This window comes from Lycium barbarum, chromosome 7 (assembly GCF_019175385.1).
Source record: "Lycium barbarum isolate Lr01 chromosome 7, ASM1917538v2, whole genome shotgun sequence".
Lineage (NCBI taxonomy): Eukaryota > Viridiplantae > Streptophyta > Magnoliopsida > Solanales > Solanaceae > Lycium > Lycium barbarum.
In genome coordinates this window covers 16,043,080-16,062,694 of record NC_083343.1, presented here as the reverse complement: position 1 = coordinate 16,062,694, position 19,615 = coordinate 16,043,080, and the positions used below count along the sequence as shown (strand labels likewise).

Genomic DNA, 19,615 nt, shown 5'->3' with positions numbered 1-19,615 from the left:
TTATATAACAACGTGTAATTTGAGAAGAAAAAATAAAATAAAACATATTTCGAGAAGGAAGAAAAAAAATTCAACTATTCTGCTTCATATTCCTTGTTCTCAACTATATTCTATCTTCCTTGGTAATTTATTCAAAATGTAACAAGTGCAGAAGAAACGTTAAAAAAGGAAAAATGGTGAAATAGAAGAAACAAAACTGCAAATACCCAAAAAGAGAAGGAAAAAAAGATCCTAATAATTCTATTAAAAATCATTGACTCTAATGTGAAACAAAAGTTGTTCATCCTAGCTCATCCTCTTGTGAATTTGGGCTTTTCACAAACCTACCCTGCAAGAATAAATAAGTATAAATATTTGAGATCCCAAACAGAATAAAGATTAATTAGGGTGCTTAAAGAAATATAATATTTTTGAACAAATTCTTATCAATGTCAAGCTGAAATTAAGAGACTTTTAATTATATCCATTGAAACAAATAGAACCAAATTTACTTATAGAAATGAACATTTTATTTCCCCTTTATTAATTTCATTTATTTAACAACATATGACAGATAAATGACGATTTAAGAAGAAATTGTAAATGTATCCCTAGTTATAAAATTGACTTCTCCTTTTTCTTGTCGTGTGGTACGTAGAAAAAATTATCTCAGGATTATAATTCTGGGACTAATTTATCCTATCTCTTGGACTAATTTATCTCATCTAGGAAATGAGATAAAATAATCCCAGGATTAATGGGATAAGATGGGATATCCCATCTTTAAGTTTGGGACGCACTTTATACTTTGTTTGGTACAAGATAGAAATTTATCTTAGGATAAATTTATACCTTCTACCAAATATGGTACAAAATTAATCTCACAGTTAGTGCTGGGATATCCCAGCTAATACCGTGTACCAAACGATCAAAAAATTTCTAGATTTCTACCTAGTTATTTTGACTTAGTTTTTTTTTTTTTCCTATAGAAAAGGAACGGTACTAATTGCTCCTCTGAAATTTAAACATGATTGTAAAAGATTAAAAAAGAAAGGCAATCATTCACAACTAGAAAAGACTAGAATAGTCCATCATTAGTGATTAAAAATAAAAGAGTATCATTTCCTAAAGTTAAAAAGGCCATTATGTGATTCTTTTTTATAGATCCTCACCTTTTTTTGGTAGTGTGCTACCCAATGATTAAGAGTTTTAACTTTATCATTTTTCAATAATGGTTGGCCAAAATCAAACAAAAATCATCTACCTTTTGAAGATTTTGAACTTTTATAAATATAAAATGTGTCATGTGTTCCTTGTTTTACTTTAACTTTTCGTCATTTATTGTTTTTTCATTAAGAAATTGAATCTTTTTTTAATAGAAAATTACAGCGAAAGATCTCTTGTCTTGAAGTTCCCTTCTCTTGCGTAGTTGGGTGGAAAATGATTTAAAAACCTCCCTTTCTCTTCTTCTCTCTATTCTTCAAGCCAAAAATAAATAAATAAATATATATATATATATATATATATATATATATATATATATATATATATATATATATATTGAACACTTCAAGTACCAAAAACTCACTAAAATTCCCTATCAGATTACTTAAAAGTTAATTATACTGTTGATATCAAGCGAAATTAGTAACTTAAGAAACAATGTAAGCAACTAGTAATAACAAATAAATTAATACTGATCGTCTAAAAATCTTACATTGTCAACGTATATAAGTTGATTTCTTCATAATAACAGTACCTTCATTCTGGGTCGTCGATCAGCGTTGACTTTTCTTACTTGGTATCTAATTTTTTTCGAGAACAAACGTGTACGTCGTTTTTCTTTGTAACGTAACACACTAGCCTCTCTAATTCCTCCATTCTCTGAGAATAAGTCTATTTGTGCTAATCTGGCCTGCATCCAAAAATTAAACCATTGTTAAAAAATTTGAAAAATAAGAATTTTGATTTTTTTGAAAAAGTAACAAGTATGTGATATTCCAATACATTCTTCAATTTTATTTATATTTAAGTAGTTCTAACTTCTAAGAAGTGGAAGATGCCACCAATAAAGAAAGCACAAAAGGGTGACAACAAACATGTAACTACAAGACACTCGATATTATAAAATGTGCTTTAACAAAATGACATATTTGAAGTAATAATAAATCATATTGATAATAATACACTTTTTGGATGCGTTATTAGTTTATTACGTCAACAACACATTCTTGAATAATTAAGAGAATCATTGTGTGGTTGTGTGTTAAGGATTAGGAAGGCTTCTCTAGTTAAAAGAAAAAGGCCTTTTAATTACCTTCGTTAGTTGAATATGTAAAAAAATATACACTAATTATGTTTAACTATGCATATTATATGCATATATATAAATTAATATATAGAAAATATTACGTTTATCACTTATTATTTTTGGAGACAATTATTTATGTCAATTACCCAGAAAAATGGTTAATTAACCCCCCCAAAAAAAGGCATACAAGTGTAATTATTTAAAATAATTATTTAAATGTATCTTTTTTGTTTGATTTTAGATATTCGGTATTTGAAATTATTAAACCCGAATAAATTTAAATTATGAACCTACTAAAAGAGATAGAAAAAAATCGAACTTTTTGTAAAATATATTTAGAGAGTACAATTTAGTGGTGTCAAAAAGGACCCCACTTTTTAGCTGGAAAGAGGCAAGATTGTAACAGCCATTTGATGCCAACTACCAAATTGAATATTATGTCATGAAATTCCACCAAAAAGAAAAAAGAGTCAAAATAAAAAGCGTTTAAAAAGCATGAGATGCACGTGTCGTGGTCCAAAGTATGTTGCAGTTTATCTAATATACGTACTACTTTTAACTAAAAATAACAGAATCCAAGATTCAATTACTCATGGAATTCTAAATAAAGTTTAACCAAACTTTAAAAAAACACCTACTTGGACATCATTTCCAGCAACCTCCGATCCAGGCATGTCATCAGCAAATGGCGATTCCTTATCGGACCATGCATTTAAAACATCGTCGAAGTTTAATTTCAGTAACAACTCTGATTTCTGTTTTGGAACGTTATCAACCTCCTCTTTAATCAATTGACTCGAATTATCCTTATTTGTCCTCTTTGGAATTGAATTATCTTTAGCTGATGATGATTCAGTACTCCCCCTCAGCTCCACTAAGGATTTTTCAACTTTCTTTTTCTTCTTTCCAACCTGTGGCGGTTTGTTAAATTTTGGTGTAATGTCCACGACATTTACACTAGGATACCTCCACCAATCACCACCATCATCAACATTTCTCAATGGTCTCACTCCACTTCTTATACCAAAATCATATTGTTGGTATCCATTTTCAAATCCTAATCCTATTGGAAAACCATAACAAGTGCCACCAACATAATTATTTTGGTGGCACTTACTATAACTTAAATTGGAGGACTCATTATTCTCAACATTTAGCTTCCCCATAATATTATCAATAACATCTTCTTCAATTTCCTCATCCAAGATTGACTCAGCATCAAAATCTTCTTGAAATTCATCACAAACATCTAATAAACTACTCCCTTTTGAGTCAATTTCACCTGGACTTTGACATGTTTTTTCACAACAACTCAATGACTTGTTCTCAATTGGACAATTTGTTTTTTCTACCAAGGGTGGATGAAGCAAAAAACCCGAGTTTTCGACGATTTGATAAGGCACAACCAAGTCTGATGACTCATAAGAGAAAGGGTAGTGTGGCTTAGTGAATTTGCAAGGCTTAGTAAGGTGTTTTGTGTTGAATATTTTAGGATATGCTGTAGATAATAGTGCTGCAGCTTCATTATATGTTTGGTTAGGCCTTTTTCGAGGTGTTCGAGGTTTTCGTGTTGAAATTGCAATAGGAGAATTGCTTGATTCTGAAAGTGTTGATGAAGGTGAAGATGATTGTGATGTCCATGAAGTAGATGGAGATTTTATAATGTCTAAATCTAATTTATAAGCTGCCCTTCCACCAGTAGTTATATAAGAAGACATTGTGTGCTAAAAATAGAAACAGAGGAAAAAACAAACAGAGAAGAAATTCAAGAATTGAAACAAATGACAATTCTTGAAACTCAATGATGAATTCTTGAAAACCCCATTCAAGCAATTCAATAGGCCTGCAATTTAGAAATGAGTTTCCTAATTGGGAAAGAACAAAGAAGAATCTTGAGGAAGAACCAAATGGCAAGAATGTATTGGTTTTGGTGAAGTTTTCCAAGCAAGTAGTGTTGTTTGTATGGTTGATGGACCAAAAAAGCAGTACAACAAAAGACGCTCTACACCCTAAAAAAGTATTACTATTGCTTTTTTTTCACTATAAACCAAACTTCCCAAAACATTATTATTAAAAAAAAAAAAGAAAAAAAAAGTCCATGAGCTAAAAACACTTTCCAGTTTTCACAACTAGTTTCCTCTATACTTAGTCCAAGAATCTACCAAAAACATTAGAAAATTATTAGCTTTCAACTTACCAAAAACAAAACAAATGAAGTAAAGATAAACAATCCCAAAAGAATATAGTTTGGATTTGCCCTATGGCAAAGAAATGAGCTAAGAAGAAGAAAGCACTGAATTCAAGAAACACTTTGAAAGATGGGATTTTGTTAGAGAAATATCTAAGTATAGAAAAGGAGGTATTTAAATAAAGGAATTTAGAAGGGTTTTGGGGTTTGGCATATGTATAAATATATATAAACCCCAAAAAAAATGAAATCTGAACAAAGAGAGAGAAAGAGGGTTTTAGGTACAGTGGTCACGGGAAGATGTATATAGGAAGATAAAAGGCTAAGATTTGTTTGATGAGTTTCATCACTAGAAATATAGCAGAGACAGAACAGATTAGGGTGTTTTTGGGTGATGGAAATTCAGTACAGAGGAACAAAACAAACAATGGCTGCAACTATATTGAATGGACCACTTATTGGTTTTTTGATTAGAAATTCTCTCATACCTTTTTTTTTTTTTTTTTGTTTTAGCAGTACAACAATTTCTTTATTACTAAAGTATCCTTTAACCAATGCCCTATTTGTAAAATCTTGTTTTAATCGGGAGATTTACGAGAATGACCTTTGAAGTGAATGATCTTGAACTTTTGACCTTACTTGTATCATGGGAAAAACTTTCAAGTTAAACAAGTTTTAAATTTTGATCTTTGAACGTTTAAGCGGGGGTCAAAAGTTTGAGACCACTCATTTTCAAGGTCATAGGATATACATGTGACTAAGATCTTGAAGCAGAAATGATTGCTGGATGATGAGCTTAAAACAAGTCAGTAATAACTTTGAAACAAGCTCAAGCACGTCTTGGTTATCAAAAAGAATATTTATGAAGAAACTATAACATGCTACAAAAATTAAAAAAAAGACTAATTTTGTTGTTAAACAACAAATATCTGTCGTTAATCCTGTATAACAACATCTTATCAAAAACTCTTGTTAGCTATGGGCTATACGGCGACAGATGAGCCATGAATTTCTTAACTAACTACTGTTTTTTTTTTTTTTTTTAATATAGTCATGACACTACCTAAATGTTGAAAGTGAAATTCAATACGTAGTGGTTTGTTAAATACAACACGAACTTGTGTAGTTAACGAGTTTTGAAAGGTTTTGATCTACTCTTCTTCCTCGAATATGATAATCATTTCTAGTAAGAATTTTCTTATAGTTATAATGATTCGTTTCGTCTGAATACTTTTGATTTATAATTCAGTAACTTTATGTGAACATGTAAGATTTAAACTTTATGTACATCTGAAAAATCGTAACTTAAAATTTTTCATAATATTAAAAACTATCCTCGTATAGTCATTTTGTTTTACTAGAGAAATACAAAAAGCTGAAATAAATATCTATCTTAGATGTCCTAGGTACAATGAAAGAAATCAAAAATTCCAATTCTAGAAATCAAAAGATATCTTCCCTTTTCATAAATAATTCAATAATATCTTGAATACAATAAATTTGAAAAAAGAAAAAGAGGAAGGTGCATGGTCGTTTCATTATCAAGTATGGGGCAATTTTGTAACAAAGAGAGGTAGTAAAATAAAATTAAAAAGATAAAATAAAAAACAGGTTGAGGATTCCATCTAATCCTTATCATGGGAACTCATGGATTTCCTTTGTTCTATCATAAAAACTGCTAGTTCCATACCTAAAAATTCTTCCGAATGAGTAGAAAATTTAAAAAGTGTCTCTTATCTAATGACGTGGCGAGTTGTGATTGGCTCTATCAGATTTTTATGGATGACGTGGACTGTCTTATATGGGGTTAGAGGATTTTCACATGTATCTAGAAGAAGCGATAGGGGTGGTATATTTTTCGGATCCATAAGATGAGTGCAATGATTAAAACCCTATTGGTGTCTTGTGGTCCTTCGTGTGTGGCATATGACAAACCAACGTATACCTCTTTATGATCAATGGCTTCTAATCAATATTTCACAATGACTCCTCTATGTTTTTAACTTCCACAAAATTTCCCCCTTGATTTTTATCTCATGAACAATTAAAAAAGACAACATCTTCATGATTAATTGAGCTACTTCTAAAGTTAAGATACAGTTAGACCTCTTTATAACATCATCGTTTGTTCAGAAATTTTTTTGACTACTATAGCGAAGTGTTATTAAAGAGAACATATAATATTTCATAACATGACAAATTGATACTAACAAAAAGACTGTCATAGAGAGGTCCGACTGTAGATAAAACGAAATTAGATTGAGGAACACCATAATGCCACAATGGTGTAGAAGCTTCAATTATCGTTAGAATCATTTTATTGATCAATGCCTGAGTACATTTCTAGTATCCCGTGATAAATTTGTGTCTTTTCAATTGAGAGACACTTAAGCGAAAGATTGAAAAAGTTAGAATAATCGCTTTAAAATCAAGAAGTTGTTCTGTTACTATGAATATAATGCTTTAACTTAAAAAAAAAAATTAAGTTTTATTTTAGGGAAAAGGGTCAAAAATACCCCTCTACTTTGGAAAAATGGCTAAAAATATCCTCCGAACTTATTTTGGGTAAAAAATACCCCTCTACTTTGGAAAAAGGGCTAAAAATATCCTCTGAACTTATTTTGGGTCAAAAATACCACCAATATGTAGGTTTGAAGTTTGAGGGAATTGGGGGAATAAGGGGATCTTATGGGTTATTATTTAGTTGTGTCAGGTTTAAATGATGAAGCGGGTTTAAAAAAAAATTGGGTTATTTTGGGGGATAATTTCCGTCAAGACAGGGGTAGATTTAAAAACTTTAAGGATGAGAGGGGTATTTTTGACCCAAAATAAGTTCGGAGGATATTTTTAGCCATTTTTCCAAAGTAGAGGGGTATTTTTGACCCTTTTCCCTTTATTTTATTTCTAGGGGTTGACAAAGATGGAATGAAGGTTGTGAGGAAACAACTGGGCAAAATTTTAGCCGAGGAAAAATGATTAGATAATATTTACCCATCTAAGGAAGTCTTGTTGGACAAAATTATCTCTGCATGTACTGGTGAAGAATAATTGTATAGTGAAAAGTTGAAGTGTATGTAAGTTAGACAGAATGAATACCGTGACTATCAAACAAAATTAAATGAAAAACTCTATTTAATTTGAGCTCCAATATAAGCACACCTCAATTAATTAACTTGTACAACTTGTTCTCCCAATAGGCCAATACCATATTTCAAATGGGTCATTCGCATGAATGCCTTATTTCGGGGTGGTCTTTAATTTTTGTCTTTTGGAACTTTAAGTAATAAAATAGTGATCGAAAATATCTCTAATATTCTGGGTTCGAACCCCAGTAAAGTAAAAAAAAAAAATTCGCAAGGTAAGATTTTCATAGAAACTATGTCTATTCGGGCAAAGTTATGCCTTAAGGCATAGTTCTATAGTATGCATTCCGGCATAGTTTTATAGGATAACTTAATTCCTACAAAACTATGCCGGACTACATAGAAACTATGCCTTGTCCGGCATAGTTTTGTAGAAATTAAGGCATAGTTTATATGTAAACCATGCCTTAAGGTATAGTTTATATGTAAACTATGCCTTAAGGCATAACTTTGCCCTGAATAGACATAGTTTCTATGAAAACCTTGTCTTGCAAATTTTTTTTTTTTTTTTTTTTTTTTGTTACTCTGCTGGGGTTCGAACCCAGAATCTCTAGTTTTATAAACCAGCAAATAATGATACTTTGGCCCACAAATTTTCATTAAATGAAAAGTAGGGACAAAAATTACAGAGCAAGGATTTGAAGGGTAAAAATTAAAGACCAGTCCATATGAAGGGAAATCCCCACAATTTGTTTAATTTCGAATTGCAATTGGACTCATACGGAGGGATGTGCATTTATCCTCTTTTTATGTCCCTTTGTGCAAATGTTTGATTGTTGATTTACCTCAACACTACAATAAAATTGGGACCGTTATAATTTTGGTCGTGCAATTAGTTTATTAATTATTGTTTTAGACCAAAAAAAAAAATGGTGTGTACTTAAACGAGTCTTCATTAGCTTGTTCTAAATGATATTAGATTGAAACCATGAGAGTTTTGCCATTGTGAATTCCATAACACATTAATAGTGTTGAGCCTATTTGCCAAAGACTGAAGATTATTATCATGTCTTAAAACTCCGTTATAATAATAATAATAATAATATAATTATTATTACATATACTATTTATGAGTTTTTCTCAAACAACTATAAGAACCGTTAAGTTTCAAAGTGTCATTTATAATATACTAGCAATAAGCATATATGAACTTGGAAGTTTAAGCTCAAATTTCTAAAAGGAATAAGCAATAAATAAAATTTCATTATATAAGAAAATAGAAAAGAATTAAGATGAAATACAGGTTTATTGACTGAAGAGACCTCTGTACGGGTGTTCACCCTTTTACAGGCTTTAAGGGTTCCTTGTCATAAGATATTTTCAAAATATCCCAATGAGATCGCAAATTTTAATTTAATAATATGATATGTGCTAAATATGTATGCTGCACTGATTTTTCTATTCAACTCTTTATTTAAATAATGTATTACTGCACAATATTAAACATTTTCCTTGTATCTTCTCAAATTGTACCCAAGTTGCTGAATAACATAAAATCAAAATATTAACTAAGAAAATTTACCTAGAAAGACTTTATTAGCTTAGTATGAATATGTATTAGATTTTTATTTAGCGCTTCACCGTTTCTAGAACGTCATTTTGTACTTAAATTACCAGTAGAAGCCATGGACACTTATAAGTATACCCATATTTAAGTTACTAATTGTTAAATATGATTTCAATTTTAAAATTATAATATTATTTATAGTCATTAATTCTCAAGAAAGATATCTTTAATGCTAAAAATAAGAGATATTGGCTTAAATAGTGAAGAAAGTGTAATGAAGAGACCAATATATTTACCTTCTCTGATATTTTCAGTTGGCAAATTTAAGCTTATAAATTATAGCGGTCGAAATTAATCCAGAAATGATAAAGATAAGTAGATAATAATGGAAGTAGGCATGACGGTTAATAAATCTGTACTCATCAATGCCAAATAATTTGCATATTCGAGGCTTTATTACGGTATAAGTAAAATAGAGGTTAGGCACTGTTTAAAATGAATAGAAACACATGTAAGTTCATACACATTTCTCTAACTTTTGAAGTGATTATGTCTGACTGCTTCATACTAAATTTAGGTATAATACACATTGTAAACAGGGGCGGATGTAGTAAAGGCTCAGGGTGTTCACCCGAATATCCTGGGCAAAAAATTACACTGTATATTTAGGGTAAATTTTCTATATTCATGTACATATATTGACTTTTAAACACCCTGAACAAATGCAAAAGTTGGTTCAGCTGTAAATAGTAAGCTAAGCTATTAACATGTTAGTGTTTCATGATATAAAGAACTACCTATTGAACCGAACCACATTCAAGTAACTAATAGTAAGGTCTTTAGATAATGTATTAGTTTGAAAGTTGAACCCTAACTCAACGTAAAAACTATTTGTATACTTAAATCTACTATCAAGTCATGAACCTCTAATTGATGTCTTAATACATAACTTTACGGGTATTCCTTAATATAATAGTAATATTTGAAGAAAATAAAAGTTTGAAAAGAACCGCTATTATTTGGATGAAACAAATGGAGCCTGTCAGTTGAGTTTAAGAAGCCTGCCATGCTTCGTCACTTATGTCCTCAACACCTGCCACACGACGTAGTAGGCTCTCGCAAGCTAAGTATAATCACATGATGATGAACAAGTCTAGTTAACCACCCCCTAAGCGGAGGAACAAGACCAACCGGGTTAAATAATTATAACAAAATGTAGTGACATAACTTAAGCAATTTATCTAATTAATACTAAAATCGAAGACCCGAAGCAAAGTCATAAAAAGTGAGTCAAGCATTCTAGAAAATATGTATGACAAAAATGGCACCTCACCACTAACGGCTTTTACATTCGGAGAGGTTGGCCACATTTCTCGAGCTGTAAACTCAAACGCGTTAGTACATGCAAATGTGTGATACATAGCTAACTCTGGCCTATGTCACAATAACACCTAAAGGGGTTGGCTACTTTTCTCCAGCCGTATTGTGATCACATCTATCTAATATAAGCTAAGCCTGAATAATATACCAATTGCAATTTAAACAAGCAATTAAATCAAGCAAGAAATATAATTACTTCTGATAGTCTAGGTTAACTGAATCATCAAGAAAAACTGTTTATATTCTGGAATGAAACTATAGCATGATCGTAAAATACTTGTGACTACTGTAGAATCACTGTAGATGCTAACATGCACTTTAAGCTTGACTTCCAATTCCTTTAGCAATCCTAGCAACCAAGTGAAACTGTGGAAGCCATGCTCTTGTATTCTGCCTCTGCAAAACTTCTAGAGATAGTTGTCTACTTCCTTGATTTCCATGACAGTAGAGAATCTCCTCACTTGATTAGAAATCCTGATACAGATCTTCTAGTGTGGGCACAAGCTGCCTAATAAGCATCACAAAAGGCAGTCATCTTCTGAATAGGATTACTGGAAATGAAAATCCCTTTTCCAGACTGTGACTTGATATATCTAACAATCTTTAGAGCAGCTTCCATGTGTGATTTATTCGGATGTTGCAGATATTGGCTAAGTGTTTGTCCACTAAAGCCAATATCAGGTCTTGTGACTGTCAAGTATAATAGCCTCCCTATGAGTCTCTGATATAGCCATAGGTTTGGTAATAGAGGATCTTCTATGCAGCTGACCTTTAAGTGATCATCACATTCCTTCGTTTTCAACTTTAAGTTGGTGTGAATTGGAGTGTAAGCTGGTTTAGAAGTTGAGAGTCCAAGTTCTGAGATTAGCTCTAGTGAGTATTTCCTTTGATGCATTAAGATTCCCTCTTTGGACGTAGAAAATTTTATACCAAGAAAGTACTTCAATTCCCCCAAATCCTTCATCTTGAGTACTTGTTGCGGTGAACATTATTGTTTCTTCAATCAAACTTAGACAATCACCAATTACTAACATATCATTGACATATACTAAAATGATCACAGTTTCTTTTTCTGTCTTTCTCACAAATAGTGAGTGATCATGTTGGCTTTGTACAAACTTCAACTTTACTAGAGCTTCTGTTAATTTAGCATATCATTGTCTTTCAGTCCATATAATGATTTGGTGAGTCTGAACACTGGTCTATACTCCCCTGACTCAAATCCTCGAGGGACGTCCATGTAGATCTCATTATGTAAATCTCCTTGAAGAAATGCATTGTACACATCCATTTGATGAATATGCTTTACAATAACCATCTTAACAACAGGAGAAAAGGTTTTCTAGTAATTAAACTCTTCTTGTTGGTTGTATCCTTTTGCAACTAGTCTTACTTTGAATCTTTCTATTTCTCCAGAGCCCTTATACTTAATCTTATAGATCCATTTACAGCCTATAGTTTTTTTTTTTTTTACCTTCTAGAAAGCTAACAATCAAAGGTTGTTGCTTTGCAGTGCTTCGATTTCAGCTTGTATTGCTTCCACTCATCTGGGATCTTTTGTAGCCTCTGAGTAGTTTCTAGGTTCTGAAACAGAAAAAAAGACAGATAAGCAACTCTGATATTTAGTAGATAATTTGTTATATGAGACCTAATTTGAAATAACATAAGGTGTATATGTTCAAGTGAACTTAAGGACACAAAGTCTTTCATCCATATTGAAGGTTCGTTGCCTCTTGTTGAAGTTTTAATCTGGACATGTGGCCTTGGTTGAATTTGAGCTGGTACTGGCTATTGTGGTGCAACTAAAGGTTGTGTTTGATTTAGTTCATACTATTGTATCTTTTCTAGCACTTCACCTCCATTTTGATCACTTGTATCATAATTTTTTGTAGTTTCTAAGTCACAAGGCTCAACATCATTATTCGTAGTAACTGCATATTCAGTATCCTCATATGATGTGACATCAACCTGTCTAAAGATTAGTGGACTAGTACACTATTGACTTTAAAGGGAAACACAGATTCTTTAAACACTACAGCTTTATTAACCAAAAATGAATGGTTATCCAGATCATATATTATGTCCCTTTTGACTCTATGAGAACCCCATAAACACAGAAGTTTTTGGATTGCAGCTTGTCAGTTTGTTGAACAATTTTAGCATGACACAAGCACTCTAGGGCTCTAAAATGATTTAGGAAATACTTTCTTTTGTGAAGTTTTTCATAAGATGATATACCAATAACAGAGGATGGTAATCTGTTTATAATGTATACAACAGTTAATATACAATGTCCCTAAAATTTATGAAATATTAGCTTAGAGCCTGCGTGCTCTTGTAATTTCCAGTATATGTGTGTGCTTCCTCTTATCTACATCATTTTGCTTAGGAGAATCATCACGGGTTCTTTGATGTATAATTCTAGCATTTTTAAATATAGTACTACATATATCATTCACAAATTCATCCCCATTATATGTCCTGCAGATCTTTAGAGTTTTACCAAACTGAGTTTTCACAAATGTTAAGAAATATTTGAAACCATCACCAGTAGGAATTTTATAGGTACCCCAAACAACCATATGAATAATATCAAAGCACTCAGTACTTTTTATACCTACTTGCATGAAATGAAATCTGGTTTGTTTAGCAGAGGGGCGTACAAAACATTTATTGACTATATTTGCTATACATTCTATTTTATTAGGCAATAACTTGTGCAGTACATATATGGACACATGTCCAAATCTCTTATGCCAGAGATTGCTATCTACTTGACGAGACTTTTAGTTGTTTTAGCAGTAATAATTACTTCATGAGTATGATCTCCAAATGATTGATTAAGTAGATATAGACCATCCTCTTGTGTACCAATCTCCTTCACCTTCCCACTTGAGAGATCCAGAAATATACAAAAGTCAGGATAGAATAAGGATGCACATTTTAATCCCTTGATTGCTTTTGACACATACATCAAATTATATTTAATGTGGAAACAAGAAAACAATTTCAAATGTGCTTTTAGATGAAATTGCGTTTGAAACAGTATGAGTAACCATTGAAATATCTCTATTTGACAAATATTCTTTTTTAGGATTATTATTTCTTGTGACAGTTGATTTATCTAACACGTCTACATTGCATATCATGCGATTTGTAGCACCGGTATCTATGATCCATTGAACAAGACTAGCCAGACAAGCACTATCTATATCTGAACCTGAATCTTTACCAGTTATGTTACCTACTAGGTCATCTGATCATACTACATTTGCACTTATTGAGAAGCAGTTGCTTTTGTTCAACATTTGTAGGATCTGGTCATATTGCTCTTTGGTAAATACACAAGCTCCAGGTTGAGTGATATTTGACAATTGAGACATTCTTTCCTTGATCAAGCATTCCTTGATACAATCAGTGACATTAGCTGTAACATTATTGTCTATGCCATGACTTGTTGTAGAGTTGTTCTGCACAGTCTAGTGCTTAGTCACTGTTGCATTTATGTTGCAAAGCCTCTTGAACCACTTCATGTACCATATTTTCTCTTCTTGAAACCAAGAGGCAGCCAAATTGTAGAAATCACACCATAGATTGATAACCCATCTTAGAATACATAGTGATTAGTTGAACCAGTTGGAGCTGCCCCTAGCAATCCACAAGAAGCAGAACTAATTGCCTTTTGACCCGCATCATTCATGATCATGGCATATGCCTGATTTACTGATGGTAGAGGATTCATAAGAAGAATTTGACTTCTAGGCTATAAGTATAACTCGTTTAGGCCCAAAAGAAACTGATATAATTTCTGCATTCGTAAGTAGACCAAGAAATTGTTTGATTTCTCACAGTTACATCCAGGAGATGGAACAAATAGACTCAAAGTCATTGCATAAACCTTTTGAGTCTGGTAAAAGACACAAAATGTTATTCCTTGAGTTAAGGTAATTATGTCCTTGTGTAAATTGAATGTTCTTGATCTATTAATTTCATCAAACTTTTATTTAAATTCTTCCCATATAGACCAAGCATTTGATGTATACACAACTCCACTTAACAGATTACTAGCAACTATACTCATTATCCAAGACAACACAATCACATTAACCCTCTCCCTGTGACCCCAGAATTCCTCTCTAAACTTCTTCTTTTTACAGGACCCATCTGTAACAGCCCAACCCACTAGTGATATTGTTCGCTTTGGACCCTAGGCCTGCACGACTTTTAAATGTGTCACTAGGAGGTAAGGCTTGCTTACTTATATGCCCATCATCTCTCATGTGTTTTGTTCATGTGGTATTTTTCTCTAAGCTAGGGTATCACATACATGATACACCCACTCTATTGACTCAGCATTTTCACTGAGGTTTGCCCCACTACATAGATTTGCCTAGACTCAGCATTGAAGTTTGCCTTGCTTTTCAGGATTCGCCTAAACTCAATTGAACTCTAACCCACCATCGACAAAGCTGACAAAAGAATGGCTCTAATACCATATGTAATAGCCCAAACCACTAATGATATTGTCCGCTCTGGGTCTAGGCCCGCATGGCTTTAAAACGCGTCGCTAGGAGTTAATTTTTACTTACTTATATACCTAGCATCTCTCTTGTGTTTTGTCTATGTGGGACTTTCCTCCTAAGCTGGGGTGTCATACCATCTACAAGCCCTAATTTGTTTCTTCCCGTTAAGGCTAGACGCATAAATCTACTCCATAGAGAGTAATTCCAGCGCATGTTAATTGGAAAGAGATTAGAGAGACACCACTTACATTTGAGTCATGCAGATAGAGAGGAGACTGTGATCGATTGTTTGAGTTTTTCCCAGCACTGTTTGATTTATAGATTGATCAATTTGAAGGAACATAGATATTTTCATTCATATCAACTGGAATTTCATTGTTGGCCATCGAATTTGACCAGAAATTAACAAGAAGAAAATTCACAAATCTTTAAACTGTTTCTGATTTTATCAGAAGAGATATCTATCTTTAGCGGAATTAGATAGTTAGAAATCACAAGAGTCGATTGAAAACTTTGAATCAGAACTTCTAGAGCTCTGATACCAAGAACTAATTTAGAACTTCATGGTTGAGTTCTGAAGGAACACTAGAAAGAGGAAGAGAGAAGAGATAGATGCACGAGAGAGAAAGAGAGGAGAGGAGAAAAACTCAGATCTTATTCATTGAGTAAGAATCAAAAAGCCTATAATTACAATGTGAGATGAGGTATATATACACTGAGATAATGAATGTGATTAGCTAAACTAATGAAGGTATTAACCGAATTAATAAGTTAGTTAAGACTAATCTAACTAACTCTTAACCACTAATAACTAATAAAAGGAAAATAGTGAAATGACTAATGTGCCCTTACTGGCTATTCTCTTTTGTAGTTTATTTTCTTCAATAATTTTTCCTCTCAAAAAGCTCTATAAACGTTGTGAAAATAAATGAATTTCTCTCTCCTGAAGTGTCTATATGGCGAATTTGTAGCGCGGGAGAAGTATTATGCGACACATAATCATAGTACGAGGCCACTAGATTAATTCCTTTTTTTCTAGTGCTATGGTGATCCGATGGATGAACCCTGGTTTAATATTGGGATATTTTATTTTGTCCGCTGTATTTTTAAGCTACCCAGAAAAAACTACCCTATCGCTTATACTAAGTCCCATATGACCTCGTGCGTCCGAATCTAATCACTTTGTTAACCTCAAACAGGTTTCCAATTAGTTATAGAACATTACGTGCATTAGAATTTAAGTCTTATGCTATAACAACTTACTGCTCTATTTGAAACTTGTCATATCATTTTCATATATAAGAAGAGTTACTTATTGTATAAATTAACTTAATTATGATGTAAAAATCTTTAAATTATTACTGCACTACATTTAAGTTCTGTGTGATTTCTTTTAATTCCACATATCTCCCATTTTGAGTCGATTCATCTTGTTTTCTTTTATTTTATTATTTTTTATGTAGTCACGTGACAAATTCTTAGTTGAGGATACACAACAATTCAAATATTCCAAAATAAAAATAAAAATTAGACATTCGAATTAGATATAAAAAAATTATGTTCGCAACAAGTTGAATGCTTAATAGATTAATCCATATCTATGAATTCGAGTCGACTTGAGGAACGTGGATTATGTCACGTGGAAAATCGACCGAAGGAGCACAATTTTGTAACTATTAAAAACTAGTATTAATTTAAACCTTGAATTATAGTATTGAGAGTGTATATGATAGTTTAGATATGGTACAATTGTAATTATAGTAATATAGGAATTATAGTTCTATTAGAATAGGGTTATCTTATTAGAGTAGGAGAAGGAAGACCTTAATTCTATATAAGGAGGTCATTATGATGAATACAAAGTAGAAAGAATTCTTCCATTATTCTTGTCTCTCTAAATTCTAGTCCCCGTCTTGATTTTAATATGGTATCAGAGCCAATTTAAAAAGAACACAAAACCCTAAAACAATAACAGGTGACGGTAAAGAAACCAGCGATACCAGCAAAGGTATCGCCAGTGAAGAAAACAAAACCCAAAGAAAAACAATCTCTCCCTACGATATTACATCGAATGATAACCCTGGAATTGTGGTGAAACAAGTCCAATTGAACGGCGAAAATTATGAAGAATGGGCTAGATCCATGAGGAAGGCCTTAAGAGCAAGAAAGAAGTTCGGCTTCGTCGACGGTACAATCAAGAAATCGGGCGAAGAGTCGCGAGACTTGGAAGATTGTTGGACTATAAACTCACCATTGGTGTCATGGATTCACAACACCATAGAACCGTCGCTTCGCTCAATAATTACATATAAACAGGAAGCAGAAGAATTATGGACGAGCATCCGAGAGCGGTTCGCCGCTATTAACGGGCCTTGGATGCAACAACTAAAGGCGGAACCAGTGTTTTAAAAGGCGTTTTCGGGGCGAGCCTTGGGGCGGGGAGTACCAAAAATGCCCCGGGGCGATGGGTCGGGGCGAAAGTCTCCAAAGGCGTACGCCCAGCAATTTGGGGCGTACGCCCAGGCGTTTGGGGCTAGTTTTTTTTGTTGGGGCGTAAGCCCAGAAAACTTCTTCGAACTAAAACGAAATTTGTTAAATAAGTCCTTTATATAATGCCCAAATTCTCAAAAGTCAACATGTAACTACTCAAATGTTTTAAAAAGGAACTGAAACATTAAATTTAAAAGCCAAGACCTTTTTTTTATTGCTAGAATGCCTAATATATATTCTTTTCCAATTATTTATCTTGTCTTCTACTATCTCAAAAAAGTAACGAGCAGTCACTTGTACTTGTAAGTAGCGTATAATAGATTGTTCTAATTAATTTTTTTATGGGGGTGGAGCATATATATATATATATATATATATATATATATATATATATATATATATATATTCTTTTCCATATATATATATATATATATATATATAATAGATTGTTCTAATTAGTTTTTTTTTTGGAGGGGGGGGGGGGGGGTGTGGATATATATATATATATACATATCACTTATTTATAATTTTCTTCAATTTTTTTACGCTATTTCACCTATTTAAAAGTATTTATTATAATTATATCATTTTATAAAATACTAAAAATTAAAACCCCATGGGGCTTACGCGCCCCGTGCCTCGGGGCTTACGCCTCACTGTGGCAGACGTAAAACGCCCCGCCTTACGCCCTCGCCTTTTAAAACACTGGGTGGAACTAGCGGAGTGAAACAAAAGGTTAGGACCATAGTGGATTTCTATGGAAAACTCACTAAGCTGTGGGAGGAATTGGTGAATTACAAACAGATCCCAACCTGTACGTGCAGAAAGTGTACGTGCAATCTAGGAACGGTCCTAGAAGGCAAAAGAGAAGAATAAAAAGTGAATCTTATCCTTATAGGATTGGATGAGGGAACGTATAAAATGGTGAGGTCTAACATATTGTCCCAGGAAATGTTGTCATCATTAAACAAGGTCTATTGGAAGTTGGTGCAAGAAGAGCGTGTGAGAGGATTCACACGGAAAATAGAAGACCGGAGTGAAACCATGACTTTTGCTACACAAGAAAGAAATCATTACCGTGACCCAGGTAAAGGAAAAAATGATGGTGCATTCTGCATACATTGCAAGAGATCCGGACACGTTGTGGATGGATTTTTTTGACTCATCGGTTATCCGAATTGGTGGCCAGGAAATACAAAAAATATGAGAAAACTAGAGGGAGAAGACGAGGATAACAACAATAGAAGAGGAGTGGACCGGGATGCAGTTGTGGAAGAGGCAGCTACAGGGCTAACACCGTGGTTGTCAATGAAGGAACTCAGGTGAACACAGGTGGCACAGGACTTCACAATTTGAGCGATGAGATCTGGAAGACTGTTATTCACATGTTGAATTCCATGAGAATAAACCCGAATGGGAAGATAGGTAGTAAGGCCGAAAACTCATGCTGGATCATAGACTCTGGAGCTACCAACCATGTGACAGGTAATCCAGAGGAACTAAGCAATAAGAGAGACGTTCCTGAGTGTTCAGTTGGTCTGCTAGACGAAAGTAGCTCGGTGGCTACAAAAGAAGGAACAACCAGGATGAATGACAGGATATGGTTGAAGAATGTCCTTTATGTTTCAGATTTAACATGCAATTTAATTTCTGCATCACAACTGGCTGATTATTTAAATTGTGATGTAACATTTAATAGAATTATGTGTGCTATACTGGACTCCACCACGAGGAAGCTGATTGAAAATGATAAGCATCGAGGTGGACTTTACTATTTTCGAAATGTGCCGCTGATAAGGGCTATGAAGGCAGAGACAGATGATTGATTCGATCTTTGGCACAAACGTTGGGTCATCCTTCAGTACAAGTAAAGAAGTCTATTACGACATTATTCTTAAAGGAGAGTGCTGATAGATTGGATAGAAAATGTGATGTATGCCAACGGGCAAAGCAAACGAGAAGTGATTTTCCTTTAAGTGATAATATTGATTCGGATACTTTTGAGATGATTCATCGCGATTTATGGGACCATATAGAACCCCTTCCTCTTATGGTGCTTCATATTTTTTTACTATTGTGGATGATCGTTCACGA

At 33.1% G+C, this 19,615-nt stretch overlaps 2 protein-coding genes across 3 annotated transcripts; both read right to left on the bottom strand.

The window, feature by feature from the left end:
- Nucleotides 1-66: 66 nt before the first annotated feature.
- LOC132603212 (protein CHLOROPLAST IMPORT APPARATUS 2-like) lies at nt 67-4,913 on the bottom strand. 2 transcript variants are annotated; one of them, XM_060316154.1, is made up of 3 exons: nt 2,929-4,913; nt 1,697-1,894; nt 67-328 (listed from the first exon to the last, which is right to left on the bottom strand). In XM_060316154.1, exons 1-2 carry the CDS (start codon nt 4,006-4,008, stop codon nt 1,724-1,726), a joined length of 1,251 nt encoding a protein of 416 aa, XP_060172137.1. In that variant the 5' UTR covers nt 4,009-4,913; the 3' UTR covers nt 67-328; nt 1,697-1,723. The 2 variants fall into 2 exon arrangements, with proteins under 2 accessions (XP_060172137.1, XP_060172136.1); XM_060316153.1 differs by having other exon boundaries at nt 1,739-1,894; nt 2,929-4,912.
- A 6,103-nt stretch (nt 4,914-11,016) lies between these two features.
- Nucleotides 11,017-11,472, bottom strand: LOC132601326 (uncharacterized mitochondrial protein AtMg00810-like). Its single transcript, XM_060314424.1, has one exon. It carries the CDS (start codon nt 11,470-11,472, stop codon nt 11,017-11,019), a length of 456 nt encoding a protein of 151 aa, XP_060170407.1.
- Nucleotides 11,473-19,615: the final 8,143 nt, after the last annotated feature.